This window comes from Triticum urartu, chromosome 6A (assembly GCF_056163025.1).
Source record: "Triticum urartu cultivar PI428250 chromosome 6A, HENAU_Tu73, whole genome shotgun sequence".
NCBI classification, from domain to species: Eukaryota; Viridiplantae; Streptophyta; class Magnoliopsida; order Poales; family Poaceae; genus Triticum; species Triticum urartu.
Genome location: NC_141878.1, coordinates 589,071,193 through 589,090,106, shown reverse-complemented (window position 1 = coordinate 589,090,106; position 18,914 = coordinate 589,071,193). Strand labels below are relative to the sequence as shown.

At 46.4% G+C, this 18,914-nt stretch overlaps 1 protein-coding gene and 1 pseudogene across 1 annotated transcript; both read left to right on the top strand.

Annotated features, from left to right (window-relative positions):
* Window positions 1–15,746: 15,746 nt before the first annotated feature.
* On the top strand, window positions 15,747–16,685 carry LOC147966740 (protein FAR1-RELATED SEQUENCE 5-like; the record flags this gene model as incomplete). The annotated part of the gene is made up of 1 exon (XM_087530938.1): window positions 15,747–16,685. A coding segment is annotated over exon 1 (915 nt), but the record flags the coding sequence as incomplete, so codon positions are not given.
* A 33-nt stretch (window positions 16,686–16,718) lies between these two features.
* LOC147966739 (protein FAR1-RELATED SEQUENCE 5-like) lies at window positions 16,719–17,959 on the top strand (annotated as a pseudogene).
* Window positions 17,960–18,914: the final 955 nt, after the last annotated feature.

The window sequence follows — 18,914 nt, the reverse complement described above, 5'->3', positions numbered from 1 at the left end:
ACGCACTTTCAATTGGTATCAAAGCAAGGTGCTCCCTTGTTCTGTGTGATTCGGTTTAACCACCTGGAGTTTTAGCTATGTCGACTGCAGGGATAATCAAAGTCTCCGCTGCGTGCCCCGTCTTCGATGGAACTGAATATCCCTACTGGAAGAATAAGATGCGCATGCATCTTGAAGCCATTGACGTCGACCTATGGTATGTCGTCGAGAACGGCGTTCCCAAGGCTGGAGAAGGTGTCACTGCTGCTGATGTCAAGAAATTCGTTCAACTGGACTCTACTGCCAAGAACATCATCTGTGGTCATCTGACCAAAGGACAGTATGGCCGTGTGAGTGCCTTGAAGACATCCAAACTGGTCTGGGACTGGTTCTCCAAGGTCAATGAAGGCATCTCAACCCAGAGAGATCAACGAATCAGTGTCCTTCGCAATCTCTTCAACCGCTTCAAGCGAAATGACAATGAGAATGTCCAGCACACATTTGATAGACTCACTGACATCACAAATGAGCTTCAAGCCCTCGGCACCACTGAAATCACCAAACATGAAATCGTCAAAACGCTGCTGAGATCACTTGATAGTTCGTTTGACATCCTGGCCCTGATGATTCAAGAACGTCCTGATTTCAAGACACTCGATCCGTCTGACATACTTGAGAGGCTCAACACACACGAGTTTCAGCTTTCTGAGAAAAGAGATATCTACGGTCCAAACTATGGGCGAACTCGCGCCTTGAAGGCAAAAGCTGTCTCCTCATCTGAAGAAGAATCTGACTGCAGTTCTGATGATCCTGAAGACATTGGAAGAGAACTTGCAATGCTAGTGAAGAAGTTCCAAAAATTCACCAAGAAGAAAGGCTTCAGAAAATCTTCACGATCAAGCTCAAGGAATAATGAAGCTTCTGCTCATGACTACAAGAAGAAAACATGTCACAAGTGCAAGAAAACTGGACACTTCATCTCTGAGTGTCCACAGTGGGACAATGAGAACAGAAGGAAGAAGAAGAGCAAGGAATATGATTCTGACGACAAGAAGAAGAAGAAATACTCAAAGTCTTCTTCCAAGTCTTCATCGAAGTCTTCATCACACAAGAAGAGCTCATCTGGCAAGGCACGTGCGTTTGTTGGAAAGGAGATGGATTCAGAGGAGGAGTCCACATCTGAGGAGGTAGAGGTGGAGTCTGAGGAGGAGTCTGATTCTGGCATTGCGAGTCTGGCTACAGCATACGTCGCCAAGTCCATCTTCAACACTGAAGACAATGACTGCATCACCGACACCAACGCAAATGACAAGAACGACTCCACTCCTACCTACTGCTTCATGGCACGCGGTGCCAAGGTAAACACACGCACTACTCGCTATGAAACATCTAGTGACGATGACTCTGAATGTGATTCAAAACCTAGCTACAAAACACTTGCTAAAATTGCAACTGAACAACAGAAAGCTATGGAACATATTCAAAAACTGTTAGACAGAAGCGATGATCTGTTGGGTGCTGAAATGACTCGATCTGAATCCTTAATTGAAGACATAAAAAACCTTCACGTTAAGTATCAGGAACTTGAAGATCGTCATGATACTCTCTCAACAACTCATGAAAAGCTTTCCTATGATTATCTTCAAAGGAAGCAAGAACTTGAGAAATTGAGGGTGGCTCATGAAGATCTTCAAAAGGAAAACGAGTCACTTCGCTCCGAACAGATCAGTCCCGCTCAGGAAGGATTTGAACCACCATGTCTTAAATGCATTGAGCGTGATAATGCTAATCCTGTTGCTGAATGTTCCACTTCTACTGCTGTTGCAATATCTTCAACTGTTGACGTGGTAACTAACCCCTCTGCTGAGGATACCACTGCTATTGCTGATGAGAATGCTATGTTGAAGACATTGCTTGAAACAGGGATGTACAAAAGTCTTAAAGGACATCAGACACTATGTGATGTCCTCAAGAAGCAGATCCTGAATTGAAACCCTAGGAAAGAGGGTGTTGGATTTGTGAGGAAAATCAATGCAGATGGCTCTTACTGGAAACCTGAGCAGTACCCCAAAACCACATGGGTTGCTGCGAAGGAACTTTCAGCAGATCCATCCAACTTATCTGGCTTGACTTGTGCTAACCCCATTATCATTGATGAATCCTTTGATGCAAACTATAAACTGTTTAAGAATCAGAATGGTGAAGTGTTTGCCAGGTACATTGGTACTAACTGCAGGAATGGACCGCCTATGAAGAAGATCTGGGTTTCCAAAAAGTGTCTGGAAAATCTTCCTGTGAATGTCTTCATGACACCTCACTTGAAGAAGACAAATCTCAGACCAAAGGCTTCATACGGTCCAATGGCTTCATACAAACAGAGGACTCACCTGAGTCACACTAACACAAATGTTTTGCAGGGAAACCATACTCAGGCACATGAGTATGAGAGCAGTTCATCGAACCGTGTTCATGTGACCAAAAATTATTCTGCTTATTCCTATGAGTATTATTGTCCACCTGCTAGACTGTTTGCTAAGGCTTCAAAGCCAAAATTCTCAGATGCTCCACTTAGACTTATTGCTTCTAAGACACCCTTGAAGATGTGGGTGGTTAAGAAAGCTTAACTCTCTTTTGCAGGGAAAGGTCTCCAGCAGAAAAACAAAATCTTCTGATGCTATTGCTGGGGACCTTAAAAATCTTGTAGGGCGCAAGATAAAATGCCCGAATGGGATCAATATGTACTTCGTTCCTGAATCGCATGCTACTCTCCCTATTAGTCCTAATCTGGATTTAAGTTTTCATAACCCACTGGTTCATCAAATGTTTATGCTTCACAATTCTCTTCGTGAAGCCTATCCCCCTAACTGTACTGTAGGGTACGACACCAGCGACTTCAAAATCTTCAGAATGGATTATTGACAGTGGGTGTACAAATCACATGACTGGCAGAAGAAGCCTTCTTATGGACTCAACATTACGTCCATCCGACAAGAGCCACATCACATTTGCTGACACTGGTAAAAGTAAGGTATTGGGTCTAGGTAGAGTTGCAATCTCAAAGGATCAACACATGGATAAAGTCATGCTTGTTGAATCCCTTGGCTTCAACTTAATGTCTGTCTCAATGCTTTGCGATCTGAATATGATTGTAATGTTTGGAAAATATCGCTGCCTGGTGCTAATGGAATCTGACAAATCTCTAGTGTTTGAAGGGTATCGGATAGGTGATTTGTACGTGGTAGATTTCTCAGCAGGACCACAACTTGCGGTATGCCTTCTTGCAAAAGCTTCAGAATGCTGGCTTTGGCATCGGAGGCTTGGGCATGCTGGCATGAGGAAGCTCCACACCCTTGCAAAGAAGAAGCATGTCATAGGCATCGAGGGCGTCAAGTTTAAGAAAGATCATTTATGCGGTGCCTGTGAAGCAGGGAAGATGACAAGGGCAAAACATCCTTCGAAGACAATCATGACTACTACACAACCCTTCGAACTGCTCCACATGGATCTTTTCGGTCCCACTCACTACTCAACTTTTACTACTACTGCTTGCCACTATGGCTTCGTCATTGTTGATGATTACTCTAGATATACTTGGGTACACATAATCCTTTACAAGACTGAAGTGCAGGATGTCTTCAGACGCTTCGCCAATCGAGCTATGAACAATTTTGGCGCCAAGATAAAGCACATTAGAAGTGATAATGGCACTGAATTCAAGAACACTGGCCTTGATACATATCTTGATACCTTGGGCATCACACATGAATTCTCAGCTCCGTACACGCCACAGCAGAATGGCGTCGTCTAATGCAAGAACAGAACACTCATTGAAATGGCCAGAACAATGCTAGATGAATACAAGACTCCAAGAAAATTCGGGACTGAAGCCATTGATACTGCATGCCATACAATCAATCGTGTTTATCTTCACAAGCTTCTGAACTAGACATCTTATGAACTCCTAACTGGCAAGAAGCCAAATGTCAGTTACTTCAGAGTATTTGGCGCAAAGTGCTGGATCAAGGACCCACATCACACCTCAAAGTTTGCACCAAAAGCACATGAGGGCTTTATGCTTGGATATGGAAAGGATTCACACTCCTACAGAGTCTTCAATCTCTTCCATTACAAAGTGGTTGAAACAGTGGATGTGCGGTTTGATGAAACAAATGGTTCACAAAGAGAGCAACTGCCAAATGTGCTAGATGAAGTCCCAGCTAGTGAATCAATCAAGCTTATGGGAACTGGAGAGATTATGCCTTCTGAAGCTCATCCTGAAGAAGAACTCATCATCTCAGCACCTGATCAACATGAAGACAATGCTCAGCATGAAGACATTCCTCCAAACAACAACTCAGATCAGCAAGAGCAAAGTCTTCGCCCTATACATCCTCGTGTTGCAAATGAAGTGCAGATTGACAGAATACTTGACAGCATCAATGCACCTGGTCCACTCACTCATTCAAGGGCAACTCAGCTAGCAAACTTCTGTGGGCATTTCGCATTCGTCTCAATATCAGAACCCAAGAAAGTTGAAGAAGCCTTCATGGAACCTGAATGGATTCAAGCTATGCAAGAAGAGCTTCAACAGTTTGAGCTGAATAATGTATGGGAACTGGTTAAGCGTCCCGATCCACGGAAGCACAACATAATAGGCACCAAATGGATATACCGCAACAAGCAAGATGAGCATGGTCAAGTTGTCAGAAACAAAGCCCGTCTCGTTGCTCAAGGATATACTCAAGTAGAGGGCATTGACTTCGATGAAACTTTTGCTCCTGTGGCTAGGCTTGAAGCCATACGCATACTGCTGGCCTATGCAAATCATCATAACATACTTCTATATCAAATGGATGTGAAAAGTGCCTTTCTCAATGGCAAGATTGAAGAAGAAGTGTATGTTGCACAACCACCTGGTTTTGAAAATCCAAAACATCCTGATATGGTATACAAGCTCAACAAGGCACTGTATGGCCTCAAACAAGCCCCTAGGGCCTGGTATGATACACTCAAGTACTTTCTGAAGAGCAAAGGCTTCATACCTGGTTCCCTGGATCCCACTCTTTTCATGAAGACATACGATGGTGAACTGTTTGTGTGCCAAATATATGTGGATGACATTATCTTCGGCTGCACCAATCGGAAGTACAGTGAAGAGTTTGGATATATGATGCAAGAGCAATATCAGATGTCCATGATGGGGGAGCTGAAGTTCTTTCTTGGTCTTCAAATCCGACAACAGCACAATGGCATCTTCATATCTCAAGAGAAGTATCTCAAAGATTGCCTGAAGAAGTTCGGTATGCAAGACTGCAAAGGCTTCACAACACCAATGCCAGCCAAACATCATCTAGGTCCTGACGACAATGGTAAAGAGTTCGATCAAAAGGTATACCGCTCCATGATTGGGTCCTTGCTTTATTTATGTGCATCTAGGCCAGATATCATGCTTAGTGTTTGCATGTGTGCTCGATTTCAAGCGGCACCAAAGGAGTCGCATCACTTAGCTGTGAAGCGAATTCTTCGATATTTGGCTCACACCCCAGCTCTAGGATTATGGTATCCAAAGGGCTCAGAGTTTGATTTGGTTGGATTTTCGGATGCTGATTATGCTGGTGACAAAGTTGATCGCAAGTCTACATCAGGCACATGTCACTTTCTGGGACGATCACTTGTATGTTGGTCTTCAAAGAAGCAGAACTCTGTATCTCTCTCCACTGCTGAATCTGAATACATTGCTGCTGGATCTTGCTGCGCTCAGCTTCTGTGGATGAAGCAAACACTCAAGGATTATGGCATTCATCTGAAGCAAGTGCCACTTTACTGCGACAACGAAAGCGCCATCAAGATTGCCAACAACCCAGTTCAGCACTCGAAGACAAAGCACATTGAAATTCGCCATCACTTTCTCAGAGATCATGTTGTGAAGGAAGACATTGATATCATACACGTCAACACTGAAGAGCAATTGGCAGATATCTTCACCAAGCCCTTGGATGAGAAGAGGTTTTGCAAGTTACGGTGTGAGCTAAATATCTTGGAATCCTCAAATGTCCTGTGATCAGGCACACATCCTAACACTTATGCATATTGATGACTTAGATGTGCAACGCACAAAGTAAAGTATATCTTCAATCAATGAAGACATACATTCTAAGTGTGAATACATTAATGTGGAATTTGACTTCGGAGCGCCACAATAATTGTGCGCCGTGTCTGGGTCTAATACTTCCTATACGGTGGGTAACGCCACCACCAAACGTTCCATTTTGAAGTGTTTAACTCATGGCGTTACCTTGCAATATCTTCACATTGGTTTGGCTTCGAACTTAACATGTCTTCATGATTATCTTCACTACGATGATTATATATATATATATATGCTCTAAGTGTTCTGTCCTCTACAGCATTCACTTATAGCTATGTCTTCTTGGTTGAATCTTTTGAACTAAGTGAATGTGATCGGACCCTAACCTCTCTATGCTTTCTATCTCAAACTCTATCTCTCCAAGTCATATGCATTCTGTTGAAACTGTCGAATGTCTTCACTGTGTCCTTGTCAGCTGAAGACATAGAGACAACCATAAAAGTCCGTTTTTAATGCTCATTCCTCCACATAAGATCCGGAGAAGCAGGAACGACCGCCCGACAATTTAGGCGTGCGTGGGACGTGGAACAAACCCCAAACTTCCGCTAACTGGCCACGCGTGCCTCAAATGCGAACCGCCAGGGGCACCTACGTAATAGCACAGTGCCGCCTCTGAGTCTATAAATTCACACTTACCGCAGTCATTATCTCCTTCTTCCATCCTCGCACGAACCCTAGCGCCACCGCTAGCACTCGACGACGCCGGAGACGAAGCGCTTCGCTGCCGCAACCTCTCCAACGTCGTCCTCACGCCGACCGCGGACATCGTCCTCTCTGCCGTCGCCGTAGGTGTTTTCCGTCGCCAAGTTAGGGCACGGAGGACTGAACTGCTCGGCATCAACTTCCTTCCGTCTAGCATTTCCAGTGTGGTAAATAAAACTTCTTTTTACAGCCTCTTTTGATCTCTTGGTTCTGTCACTTTCAACCATAAGAAGTTTCTCTTCACACCAGTTAGATCTCTCGCTGCATCTCATAACATGCCTAGTATATTCACTTGTGCTTCATAAAGTAGTTAGATTCCTCACTTGTACTGATCTATGGGTTCGTACAAATCTGGAACCAACTTCTTATCTATAAGTGAATGTCTTCGCACAATGAGGTCAATGTCTTCTAAACTGATTAATCTTCAAAACCTTCTGACAATGCATATGACCTCTTCCCCTTCCCTCACACCTTAATGCTGTCACAGGTACATGTCCGTGGGAGAATCCTTCGGTTCTCATAGTCTGCATTCATTTGCAGAATTCCTACAGCATCACATAAACTCTCCTGAAGCCAGTTCCTGTTTGTCCAGAAAAAGAAAGCCTTTGAAGCCTTTGAAAGTTTTGAAGCATTTCAAGTTAAAGTTTATGGCTTCAGTTGCAGCAGCAAGAAAGGGGGGCAGATAGAGACGTGAGGGAACTTCCAAGGATCTGCCTGAAGACTTGGCAGAAATGTACAAAACAGATCCAGAAGAGAGCTATGGGCAGCGCAAAACCCGAATCCAATGGATTCGACGCTATTGGGCAGAACAGTGGTTCAAATACCGCTTCGTCACCCAGGAGTATGCTGAAAAGAATGCAATCAAGAGTCCATGGGGGGATATCTTATACAAGAACCTTGTACCCAGAACCAGAGATGAAGCCATTGCTCAAGACTTCTACCCATGCATGGTCCAAGGACCACAGCCTGCTGATGCACATCCATCGTCACTTCTCTGGTGTCGTGACGACAATCTCTTCAAACGCAACTTTCAGTTTGCTCAACAGTCTACGAAGCTAAACAAGAAGAAATTTGGGCTTGACTTCAATCCTGGTCCCTCCTCACCAAGGGCAGATGGCACACGCGACGCGGAACCCAATATCATCGGTCCGTTTGCCAATCTTGAGGGCCTGATCACCCACATCTTAGTCCTAGGGACTGCTGTGAATGACCCTCCAGCTGATTCTGAGTCTGATGAAGCTCGTGCTGTGCCGAAGCCAAAGCAGACAAAGAAACCAAAAGCTTCGAAGCCGGCCCCTGCCTCAAAAATCTCAAGGGCGAAGCCATTGAAAACTGCACCTCCTGAAGTCAGTGTGCAGTCTGAAGATGTATCCCGCATCTCCAAGCCCCTGAAGGATAAGGAGCCCCAGCAACACACAGGCAAAGAGCTCACTGCTGCTGCCATTCTGCGCAGTGAAGCCATTGATCTATCAAGCGATGAAGATTTGGGCGATGACGCACTAGAACAGCTCATCAAAAGCAAGGAGGAAGCGGAAATCTTCAACAATCTGCCTCTCTTTGATGTCGCCATCATCCACAGCTTCATCGATGAATGGTTTGACACACCAGATATAAGCTTCAATGATCTGCAGCTGCCTGTTGGACTCAGCGTCGCCTTCCAAGGCGCAATTGCTTCAGAACTGGCCATTGCTCAGCGCATTGTTGAGCTGAAGCAAAAAATTGATCACGAAAAAGCTCAGTTGAAGAAGCACATGGCCAGTCTCAGCGTGCAGGAAGTGAGAAGCTTCAAAATCATGCTGCATGATCTCAAAGAAAACTTTCTGAAGAAGCGTGCTGAAGCTCAAGGCTCGCGTGAAAGGATGAAGTCATTGGCTGACAAATGTGTTCAAGCCTACAACGAGGCTGAAAAGCGCAAGGCACTTGGGCATCCAGGCATCGACCCCAAGATGGCCGCAAAGAAGAAGAAACAGCCTGCTGTGAGTAAACCAGAGGCGTCAAGACAAGCAGCCACTCCCATTGTCTTCCCAACCGCCACGACTGGCTCGAAGCCAAAGAGCCGGTTAACAGCTTCAGAGCTAAAGAAGACAAGAGCTGCAGAAGCTGAAGCCAGAAAAAGGAAGAGCTCTGAAGCCTCTCCTTCTGCCCCCAGTAAAAAGAAGCGCAAGACTAAGAAATCTAGGGCTGCTCCCACAGAGCCCTTGATGGTTGAACCCCTTTCTGTCATTCACCCCAATGCAGAAAGAAGACTGATAGTTCATGAGGCTGCTCCCACAGAGGCACCTGACGCTGAAGATATTCTAGCAGCCGACCCACTAGCTGTTGAAGACATTGGTCATCAGGACAATGTGCAAGGTGATGCAGTCCTTCCTCAGCTTGAAACAAGCAAACCCATCAGCATTGGTCGTCCTCTGACGCCAATGGCACAAGATGATTCATGGGCGGATCGCCCTCAGGAGGAAGAAGACATTGAGGCCCAGCCCACTCCGACACCACAAGCGTCGTCTGCGTTCCGTAGGCTTCGCAAAGGTCCACGGCCTCAAGTCCAGTCTGCAGAAATTCCGGCTGCATCAGCCGAAGACAATGAAGAAGCACCTCCAGAACTCACTCCCTCGCTCCATCAAGATGCAGTTCCCCAAGAGAACATGCCTGAAGATGTCCCTCAAACTACTAACACTGAAGCCAATTTGGAGCCCGCCCCACCAAATGCTTCAGCGGACAGCAAAGCCACTGAGCCAGACACTTCAGTTCCTGAGTCTGCTGCAGGTCCACAATTTGACTATCACATAGAGCACAGGCCTCATGTCCAGAAGCCATTCCCAAGGCTTCCAAGGTTCCCAGGTCCTGCATCAGCACCTGGCTCCTTTGATGTAAACAGCTTCAAGGCAGACAACACATTTTTCGATAGCTCCAAGAACCCCTATTCAAGGGAAAGGATTGTATCAGACAGGTTCTGGAGCTATTCACAGCACAGCTATTATTATTGCATCTTATACAACCAAGGTCGCATCTTCCCACACAAGCGCCTTGAGGTTGAAGCTATTGCTGGTCTGCCATGTCTTGAGGAAGCTTTGGACTGCTTCAAGCAAGTGGGTCTGCTGCCGTTCGTGACTGATGAAGAGCACTGGAACGAAGAGCTTCTGCTTCAGTTTTATGCCACTCTCCACATCAAAGGCTACAACAGAGATCCTAAGACTTGGATCCTAGAGTGGATGACCGGAAATGTCCATCATGAAGCCAATGCATTCAATATCATTGAGCTCACTGGCCTGCCCACTCCAGGCGAATTCTTCGAGGAAGGGTGTCAACTTCATTCTGAAGCTATTGAGAGCATATTTCAGAGACCTGAACCCAATATGAGTCAGATACTCTCAATGATGAAGCCATTGCCTCAAGATGCACCCTATCCAACTGAGTTCTTCGTTGAAGACCTAGAGTACCTGCCCAGGACCATATATCATATTATCCGGCGGACTCTCTGGCCCATTAAGGGACACTCTCCACATGCCAAGATTGAGGGTGCAATGAAGACTCTCATATTCTATATCATGCATGGCAAATGCTTCAATGCACAGGATCTTTTCATACAACAACTTGCTGCGTCAGGCTCGGACTTATTTGGTCTAAAAATCTATGCCCCTTGGGTGATGAGGCTGATCAAACTGCACTCTACAATTTCGTATCAGCCCTCAGCCCGAAACCATCGCATCTTCCTGCCAGATGTGGATATCTCTGCTGAAGCAATATACCCTGAGCCTGCCAAGCAACCAATAAGTCTTCAGAATGCCGAACACCAGAGCTTCACGCAGAATGTTGAAGGTGTTGAAGCCATGTCCAGGGTCTATCCTTTGGCTGGCACTACACGTGCACCAGCATCAACTGAAGCCACAGATAGCACAAACGCTCCAAGACCCAAGAAGCGTGCTCGTGTCCTCACTGACCGAGAGCTTCTTGTGGCCCTTCACCAAAAGCAAGATAGGCATCACGACTGGCTGAAACGTCAGATGAAGAGCCTCTTGGTGGATGTCAATCGTCTTCTAAACCTGGCCACCAAGAATGCCTTCGTTACGCATGAGACTTGCCGTCGTACGTGGAAAGGGCTCTCAATGATCTGCACTGAAGCTGAACTTGAAGAGGATGGCTTCACAGAGCGCTTCAAATTTGACACCACACCTCCTAGGAGGGCTGTGATGCGCAACACACCGTCACTTGAAGACTCTGAGTATTCCTCATCTGCTGCCACCGTCACTGCGAGGGTCATTGATGAAGATGATGATGCTACTTCACCACCACCCGCTTCAGCACCTCAAAGCTCAGCACCGCCAAACAACTCCACCGACCCTGCTGCGCCTGGGAACGCGTAGAAAACTCTATGTCTTCAAACCTTTTTGATCATTCCTGACAAAAGGGGGAGAAGCATATGATGTTTATAGTCTTCAAGCGGGTCAATATGGGCGGGTGCCTTGTTTTGTTATACTTGCTTCGTGTTTGCAACTCTTGTTTTGCTTCATTTGGTTCTTTTGAGTTGTAAACACTAAAACTCGATGGTCGTCTGCTACTTGTTTTACCACTCCTTTTGCGAAGATAAATTCCGCACTCATCTCATTCTGCAGACATCCATTTTCCATTATGCATGTTATTATCTTCATATACTTTCACATGCATAGTAGATTGTCATCATAAGCTGAAGCTGATCTCCACAAGTACAACCTGCCATGTGCATTTGCATTCCAAAAGCAAATTAACTTATATGCACATCTTCAGGGGGAGCACTTGCAACTTATGATGACAATTCCTTTACAGACTTCACACTTTATATTCCCCGTTGAAAACTTCAACTAGTTTGTCATCAATCACCAAAAAGGGGGAGATTGTAAGTGCATCTAGTGCCACCCCTAGTTGATTTTGGAGTATTGACGACAAACCTAGTTGAGGGACTAATGTGTTTGTGAGAATTGCAGGAAAACACAGGTAGAAGTCCCTCATTGATTCGGTTTACTACCAGAGATGACCCCTAAAAATGAATGAAGACATTGAAGTCAAAGGTGGTATATGAAGATATTCACATTGAAGACTATGACAACAGAAGACACGTTATGAAGCCTATGGAACTCGAAGACTTAGATCTTTCGTAGTTCTTTTTATTTTTGTTGAGTCACAGGAACCACCGTACTGTTAAGTGGGGTCCAGGAGAACAAGTCAGAATGACTTAAATGATGCCTAAATCAAAAACCTATGTCTTCGAGTGAAGAAAATGAGAGCAAATCTTGTCCAGAGCCAGACAAGTCAGCTTTGCTTGTAGCCCAAGTAAAGTTGCCATGAGAGTTCGAAATCTGACCATTGAGACACGTGTCAGTTCCTTAGTGACCCAGGGTCATTTCGGACAAATCAGGTCGGGTTGCCAAGTGGCTATAAATAGCCCACCCCCACAACCATAAACAGTTGGCTGCTCAGATTTCAGTGCACGGCTTTTGTCGTTTGAGAGCAACCCACCTCAAAGCCTTTGAGAGAAAATTCCTAGTGAGGAGAAAAGCCCTAACCACCCAGAGCCAGAGTAAATTGGGCATCACTTAAGTCTTCTTGTCTGTGTGATCTGAAGACTTATTACACTTGAGGACTGTGAATCCTCCAGACGGTTAGGCGTCGCGTTCAGAGCATCCAAGAGACACTGTGGATTGCCAGTGAACGAAGTCTGTGAAGGTTTGGGAGTCTACCTTGAAGACTTACCAGAGTGATTGGGCGAGGACTAAGTGACCTTAGCTCAAGGAGATTACGGTGAGGACTTGGTGTCCTGAACTGTGTGTTCAGGACTGGGTGTCCGGGACTGTGTGTCCTAAGGTTTAAATACCTAGCCGCTCCAACCAGACGTACAGTTATCACAGCAACTGGAACTGGTCCAACATATCATTGTCTTCAACGAGTCACTGGTTTCATCTTCACTTCCTTCTCTTGCTGTTACTCATTGTGAAGTCATTGCGTGCTTGCTTTATCATTTGTCTTCACAACGTGAATGCATGATCTGTTTGGCTTCATAACTTCTTCCTACTTGATCCTTATTACACTGAAGCTGTTTGTCACTGTGCTTTCACTCTATTGAATACATGACCGTGGCTGACCTAGTGTAATCTAACTTCCGCTGCATAGTAATAGGCATAATCTTCACTGTTTGTCTTCATAACTCCCAAGTTTTGAAGACTTTCATAAAAATCGCCTATTCACCCCCCCTCTAGTCGATATAACGCACTTTCATGGGCAATGGTTGCATAGTATTTATATACCAAATTTTTTTAAAAAATCGCTTCAGCCTAACGTAAGCCAAAGAGTGGAGCCATACTACTTCGGTCAACCATTAACGTGAAAAGGTGGGCCCAAGGGACTTTTCGGCCTACTCCTGGCCCAAAAGGACTTTTCGGCCTCCTCCTGACCAAAAAGGTCTTTTCGGCCCAAGTACGCACTTTTTCGGCCAAGGCAAGGCCGAGAAGTCCATTTCGGCCAAAGGGAGGCCGAAAACACCCTTTTCGGCCCACCCGTGGCCGACGGGGTGCTAGTTTTGATTTTTCTCCATTCTTTACTATAGTTTCCGAATTTGCTATAAAATACGTCATAGTTTTTTAAAAAAATCTCTTTTATGGTACCCCGCGTCAAATATTAGCCATCCATTCTTGAAATCTAATGGTAACGATCGATCTATACTGCTCCGATTTGCCAATAGAAACGCGAGCGGTATAGCTTGCACCGCTTCTCTCCCGTCCTCCAGTATACAAATCGCTAGGGCATTTTGGGAGTAAATAGTTTCAGCTCGCCCGTCTCGCCCTCTGGGGACTGGTCCGCCGTGACCAGGCCGACTGGGCCGGCAAGGTGCGGCACCTTCAAACCGACTTTTAGGCCTTCCGGACATCCGATGCCTCCTGGCGCACGCTGCTCGCCAATGACGGCGGCCGGCCATGCCAGGCAGGCGAGACCATGGCGGCTGGCTGCGGGCTGCCCCGGCCTGCCCTTTCGGATCACGCTGTCCGCGGATGGTGGCGAGGCGACCCGAGGCTGCGGGACTGCTTGCGTGCGGGAGGCGGGAGCGGACGAGCAGCTACGGCGGGGCTGCTTGCGTGCGGGAGGCGGGAGCGAACGAGCAGCTGCTGCGGTGCTGTGGGGCGTGCACGACGGGTGTTGCTGCAGGCGTGGAGCGCGAACGGGCGCGCGCGTGACTGGGTGGGACGCAGATTTTTTGAGCTTAGGCATCCCGGTCACGTTATCGTGGGCGTTGGTTCAGAGGCTTGTTCTTGAGATGTGCAATGACTCTGTGCAATTTTGCAGCGTCATTACAGGACTCGGGTACTGTATACTCTGTTTCTTTCCTCCGCCGATGAAATCCAATCTGCTCTCTCTCCCTGCCTTTTCTTTTCTCTCTCTCCCTCTCAACTCTCACATGCGCTCTCTCTCTCTTGTCGAACACAGCAGCTCTTTTGTTCGTCTTCTATCTCAAAATCTCTCTCACTGTCTCACCAGGAGGAAGATAGGCTCTCTCTCCTCCCCAAACTCTCAACACCGCCTCATGGAACATGCAGTTCTTTTCTCTCTCTTCTCGCACACAACATGCCGAACAGACTCTCTGTCTCTCCCCATGCCATTTATCATCTCTCTCACACACACAACTCTATATCTCAAGAAAAAAATAACTCTCTCTCTCTCTACCCTGCCATGTCTCTTCTCTCTCACTACCCTGCCATGTCTATTCTCTCTCACACACAACTCCCTATTTTTTTAGAGGCCTGCTTCGGTACACCCCACCCCCCCCCCCCCCCCCCCGCTTAACGTATAAGGACATTTTGGGCATACGGTGCTTAACGTATCCCGCGCCGTATGCGGCGTGGCCATACAGGTAGAGCCGAGCGCACGGCTCGAGCCGATACGGCCGGCTCGCAACTACCCTCTCTCCTTCGCACAAAAAAAAACACGACCTGCGCTGATCACGCGGCCCATTCCAACGTCGCCCCGCCCCGCCGATCGCCGCCCTTACCCGCCGATAGCCGCCTTTCCCCGCCGATCTAGACATGATCACGCTGCCAATTCCAACGTCTTCCCGTTCGGCCGATCGCCGCCTTCTCCCCGTCTTCACCCGGGATCTGGCCGGCGCGGACAGATCTTGGAGTCACCCGCCATACATGATGTCGCCTCCGTGCAGGTCGTCACGGTGACGTGGCCTACGTGGACGTCGTCGCTGCCCGCAACTCCGTGATCAACCTCTCCGGGAACGTCCTCGCCGTCCGCAGCCACGCCAGGCCGGCCGAAGTGCACGTGCATGCCATGTAAGCCGTCTAGTTCGTCAAAAAATTGAATCTGTAAATAATTATGTGCAATCACTTGTTAGATAAGAATTTCTCATCTGTATGATCGTAGTACATTTAATTTGATTTAAAATTGATAGATCAATTTTTTGTTATATATTGCAGTGTTGGTTGAGAGTTCATTTAATGGATAAAGAAACTGGATATACGGATCTGTTTTTGGACACGAGTTGGGATGGTAGCGATAGTGTTGATCGTACGAATGGTAACGATAGTAAAGATGATGATGATGGCAGCGACAATGAATCCTGGTCGTCATACGATAATTTACCTGAAGAGGATTTTGAAAAGAAGGAGGAGGGTGCTTGTAGTGAAAACGTAAGTGTCATGTACATTCTTTTCGTCGGATGAAGAACCATATGGTACTTACACGTGCATATGATTTTTTTATGTGCAGGAGGATATTGACGTTCAGAACGAGGAAAATCATGGTGTTGAATCTATCGGGGATAACATAAGCCAGGTTCGGTCCAAAATTTAAGATGTCATTGAATAATAAAAAATTGGTTATGACAACTTACACTTGCTTATGTGGAATATTGTAGGCTAACTTTGATGATTGGAGTGGTGAAGATGGATATGAGCATGAGGATGGAGCTAATATGGACATTGAGGAAGCTGAAATCCAGCAACGTGCGTTGGAGACACAGTTGAAGGTTATGGGTATGACATTTGCATCACAATGGGAGGCTCACATGTTCTATAATAACTACGCCAAAGACCGTGGATTCAGTATCAGAAAAGATAAGGTGAAACGAGGAAAAGGACTTTCAACCACTGTTCGGTATAGGAGATACGTTTGCTCGAGGGCAGGAAAACGTCTCAGTAAATTTTTAAACCCGGAGGGCCGTACACGCAGGCTAAGACCAGAGACTCGTTGCGAGTGTGGCGCACATTTAGTCGTGAAGTTGGACAAAGGACGTGGAGTTTGGTTCGTGGCAGCTTTTATGGATGATCACAACCATTTGTTGGCTAGACCAGATGAGGTGGTATTTCTGCGGTCACATCGAGTGATGGGAGATCACCAAATAGCTGAGATCTTGGCGATGGAAGGAGCTGGGATCAGAAAGCATATCATCGTTGACAACTTCATTAGCAGGTATGGCTCGTATGATAAGTGTGGGTTTCTGAGACAAGACGTGTACAATCTATGTTGCCGAGAAAAAATGAAGTTGATTGCGAAGGGTGATGCTAACACGGCAATCGGGATTATGAGGAGCAGAAAGGAGAAGGATCCAGAGTTTTTCTTTGAGTACGTGCTCGATAAGGAGGGCCGTTTGAAGAGCATGTTCTGGTGCGATGCACAGTCACGGCGGGACTATCAATTGTATGGAGATGTGACGGTGTTCGACAGCATGTATAAGATGAACAGATATGGTATGCCGTTCATCCCCTTTGTTGGTGTAAACAATCACCGTTGCACCACAGTTTTTGGTTGTGCCATTGTGTCCGATGAGACCGAAGCGACATACGTGTGGCTGCTTCAGACATTCCTAAAGGCCAATTGTCAGAAAAAGCCAAGGTCAATCATCACAGATGGAGACGCTACAATGATACGAGCTATTCGGTTGGTTTTGGTTGATGTGTTGCACCGTCTCTGCTCATGGCACGTGGAAAAAAACATGCAGAAGCACTTAATTACAAATCGCTAAGTGAGTTCAGGGCACTCTTGTACTACTCCACCTCTCCAGCCAACTTTGAGGCGAGATGGCACGCTTTCATCCATAAATGGAAGACTGATAAAACAGAAGAGTGGCTGAGTAGGATGTACAGGAAGAGGAGTCTGTGGGCAGCATCATATCTGTCAGATGGTTTTTTTCTGGGTATGCGCAGTAATCAAAGGAGTGAAAGTCTTAACTCTTGTCTTCACCTGCACTTGGACGGCGGTATGACTATTGTTGACCTAGTTGTGCATTATGAGAATTGCATAGTCCGACTACGTGAGAACGAGGCGCATGATGACTGTGTTTCAAATCAGTCATTGCCACCATCAGTAACAGAATATAAGGATATTGAGAAGCATGCCGCCGAAGTATTCACTCATTCCAATTTTTATATTCTTCAACAAGATCTGAAGAAGATGGGAGAACTTGAGATTTTTGAGACGCTAGTGGGAGTTGACTGCCACACCTTCATCGTGACATGGAGAAATAACCAGAAATTTCAGTTCAGCGTGAATTATCGAGCTGAAAACTCTGAGAATACGATAGACTGTAGTTGTGGACGAATGCTTCGGAAAGGATTGCCTTGCAAACACATTCTGTATGTGTTGGTTCATCTTAAAAAATCTAAAATACCTAAGTGTTGCATTCTTAAGAGGGTGTCGAAAGTTGCGAGAGGTGGGCTGCCTGCACAGCAAAAGAGTGACTTGTTTGGCTGGGGTTGGACAGGGGCAGAGCAGCGTGCTCGCTATAGTCAACTTAGTATAACAGGAGCTGAAGCTTTTCATGTTGCTTCAAATGATCCATTCGTCTATGATGAGTTGATGCAGTGTCTGCAAAATATAATAGCAAAGAAAAAGGTCCCTGATGATGATGCTGTTGGTAGTACAAGAAATGTGCATGAGGATCCACGTCAGCCGGAACAACATGTTGATGTCATAGGTGATACCGTGAAAGTTTCCACGAAGGGCGCCCCTAAACAGAGCAGGACAGGGCGGGCAAATAAAGATCCAAATGTTACAAAGAATGGAAGACCAAAATCATTTTCTAAGAAAAAACCCGGTCCTCTTTGTGGCATTTGTAAGGAAGAGGGCCATAGACGGCAAACATGCTCTGAGAATGAAAAGTAAGTTTTTCATTTTTTTCAACTATTTTTTGGTTTTGTCTTCACAATTGTCTGATGAGTTGTTTACAATTTGTTATGTAGGAAACGGGCATAAAGATGAAGTACTCATAATCAGTTCAAGGCACTGGCAATTTCAATTTATTTGCTTAAGAATAAGAGACATGGCACTTTGAGTTTATTCTTTAAACCACCTTGTTTGATGAAAGTCATTAGCACTTTCAGTTTATTTGTTTAAGAATAATAGACATGGCACTTTGAGTTAATGTTTATGCCACCTTGTTTAATGTTATGAGACATGCGATTTATATTATTATGTGTGAAACATATTATATTTGTATAAATGTGTTACTGCTGTAATGACATAGTAAACTTATGAAGATCTTTAAAATGTAATGTATGTGACAATTGTTTTGTAAAAAAAGCCCCAGCTGTGGCCGGGCGCGCGCGGACGGTAAACTACTACGCATTGTGGCGAGGCCTTTCGGCCGCCGAGCGGGGAGGCCACGGCGCACAGCAGGGCATCATGTTCTGTAGCGAGCTTGTGAGAAGGCGAAGACGCGGGTATGTAAACCGGTCGGCGCGTCTCTCCGCGGGCGAGGTGGGACTAAACCTACTCGGCACAAAGCGCCAGCGTCCGTATCCGCACACGAAGAGGATCGGCCCACGCGCCCGACGCGCGTCGTTTATGGGCCGATAGATCGCCATCTTCCCCCTCGGGATCGTTGCATGTGTGCCGCTGGCTGGGGCGGGACGAGACGTGTGCCACCCGGCGCGCGGCTGGTCGTACGGCCGGCTGCTGGGCCAGCAGACCTGCCCCGTGGCGCAGGACGAATGGCACCAGCCTGCACTACCTGCACTGCGCGGGCCCGCCACTGGCTCGGCTGTCGGCCACCGCACGGGCTGGAATATTCATCGGACCGATCGCCGCTGTTGCCACTAGAATCGACGTGAGAAATTGT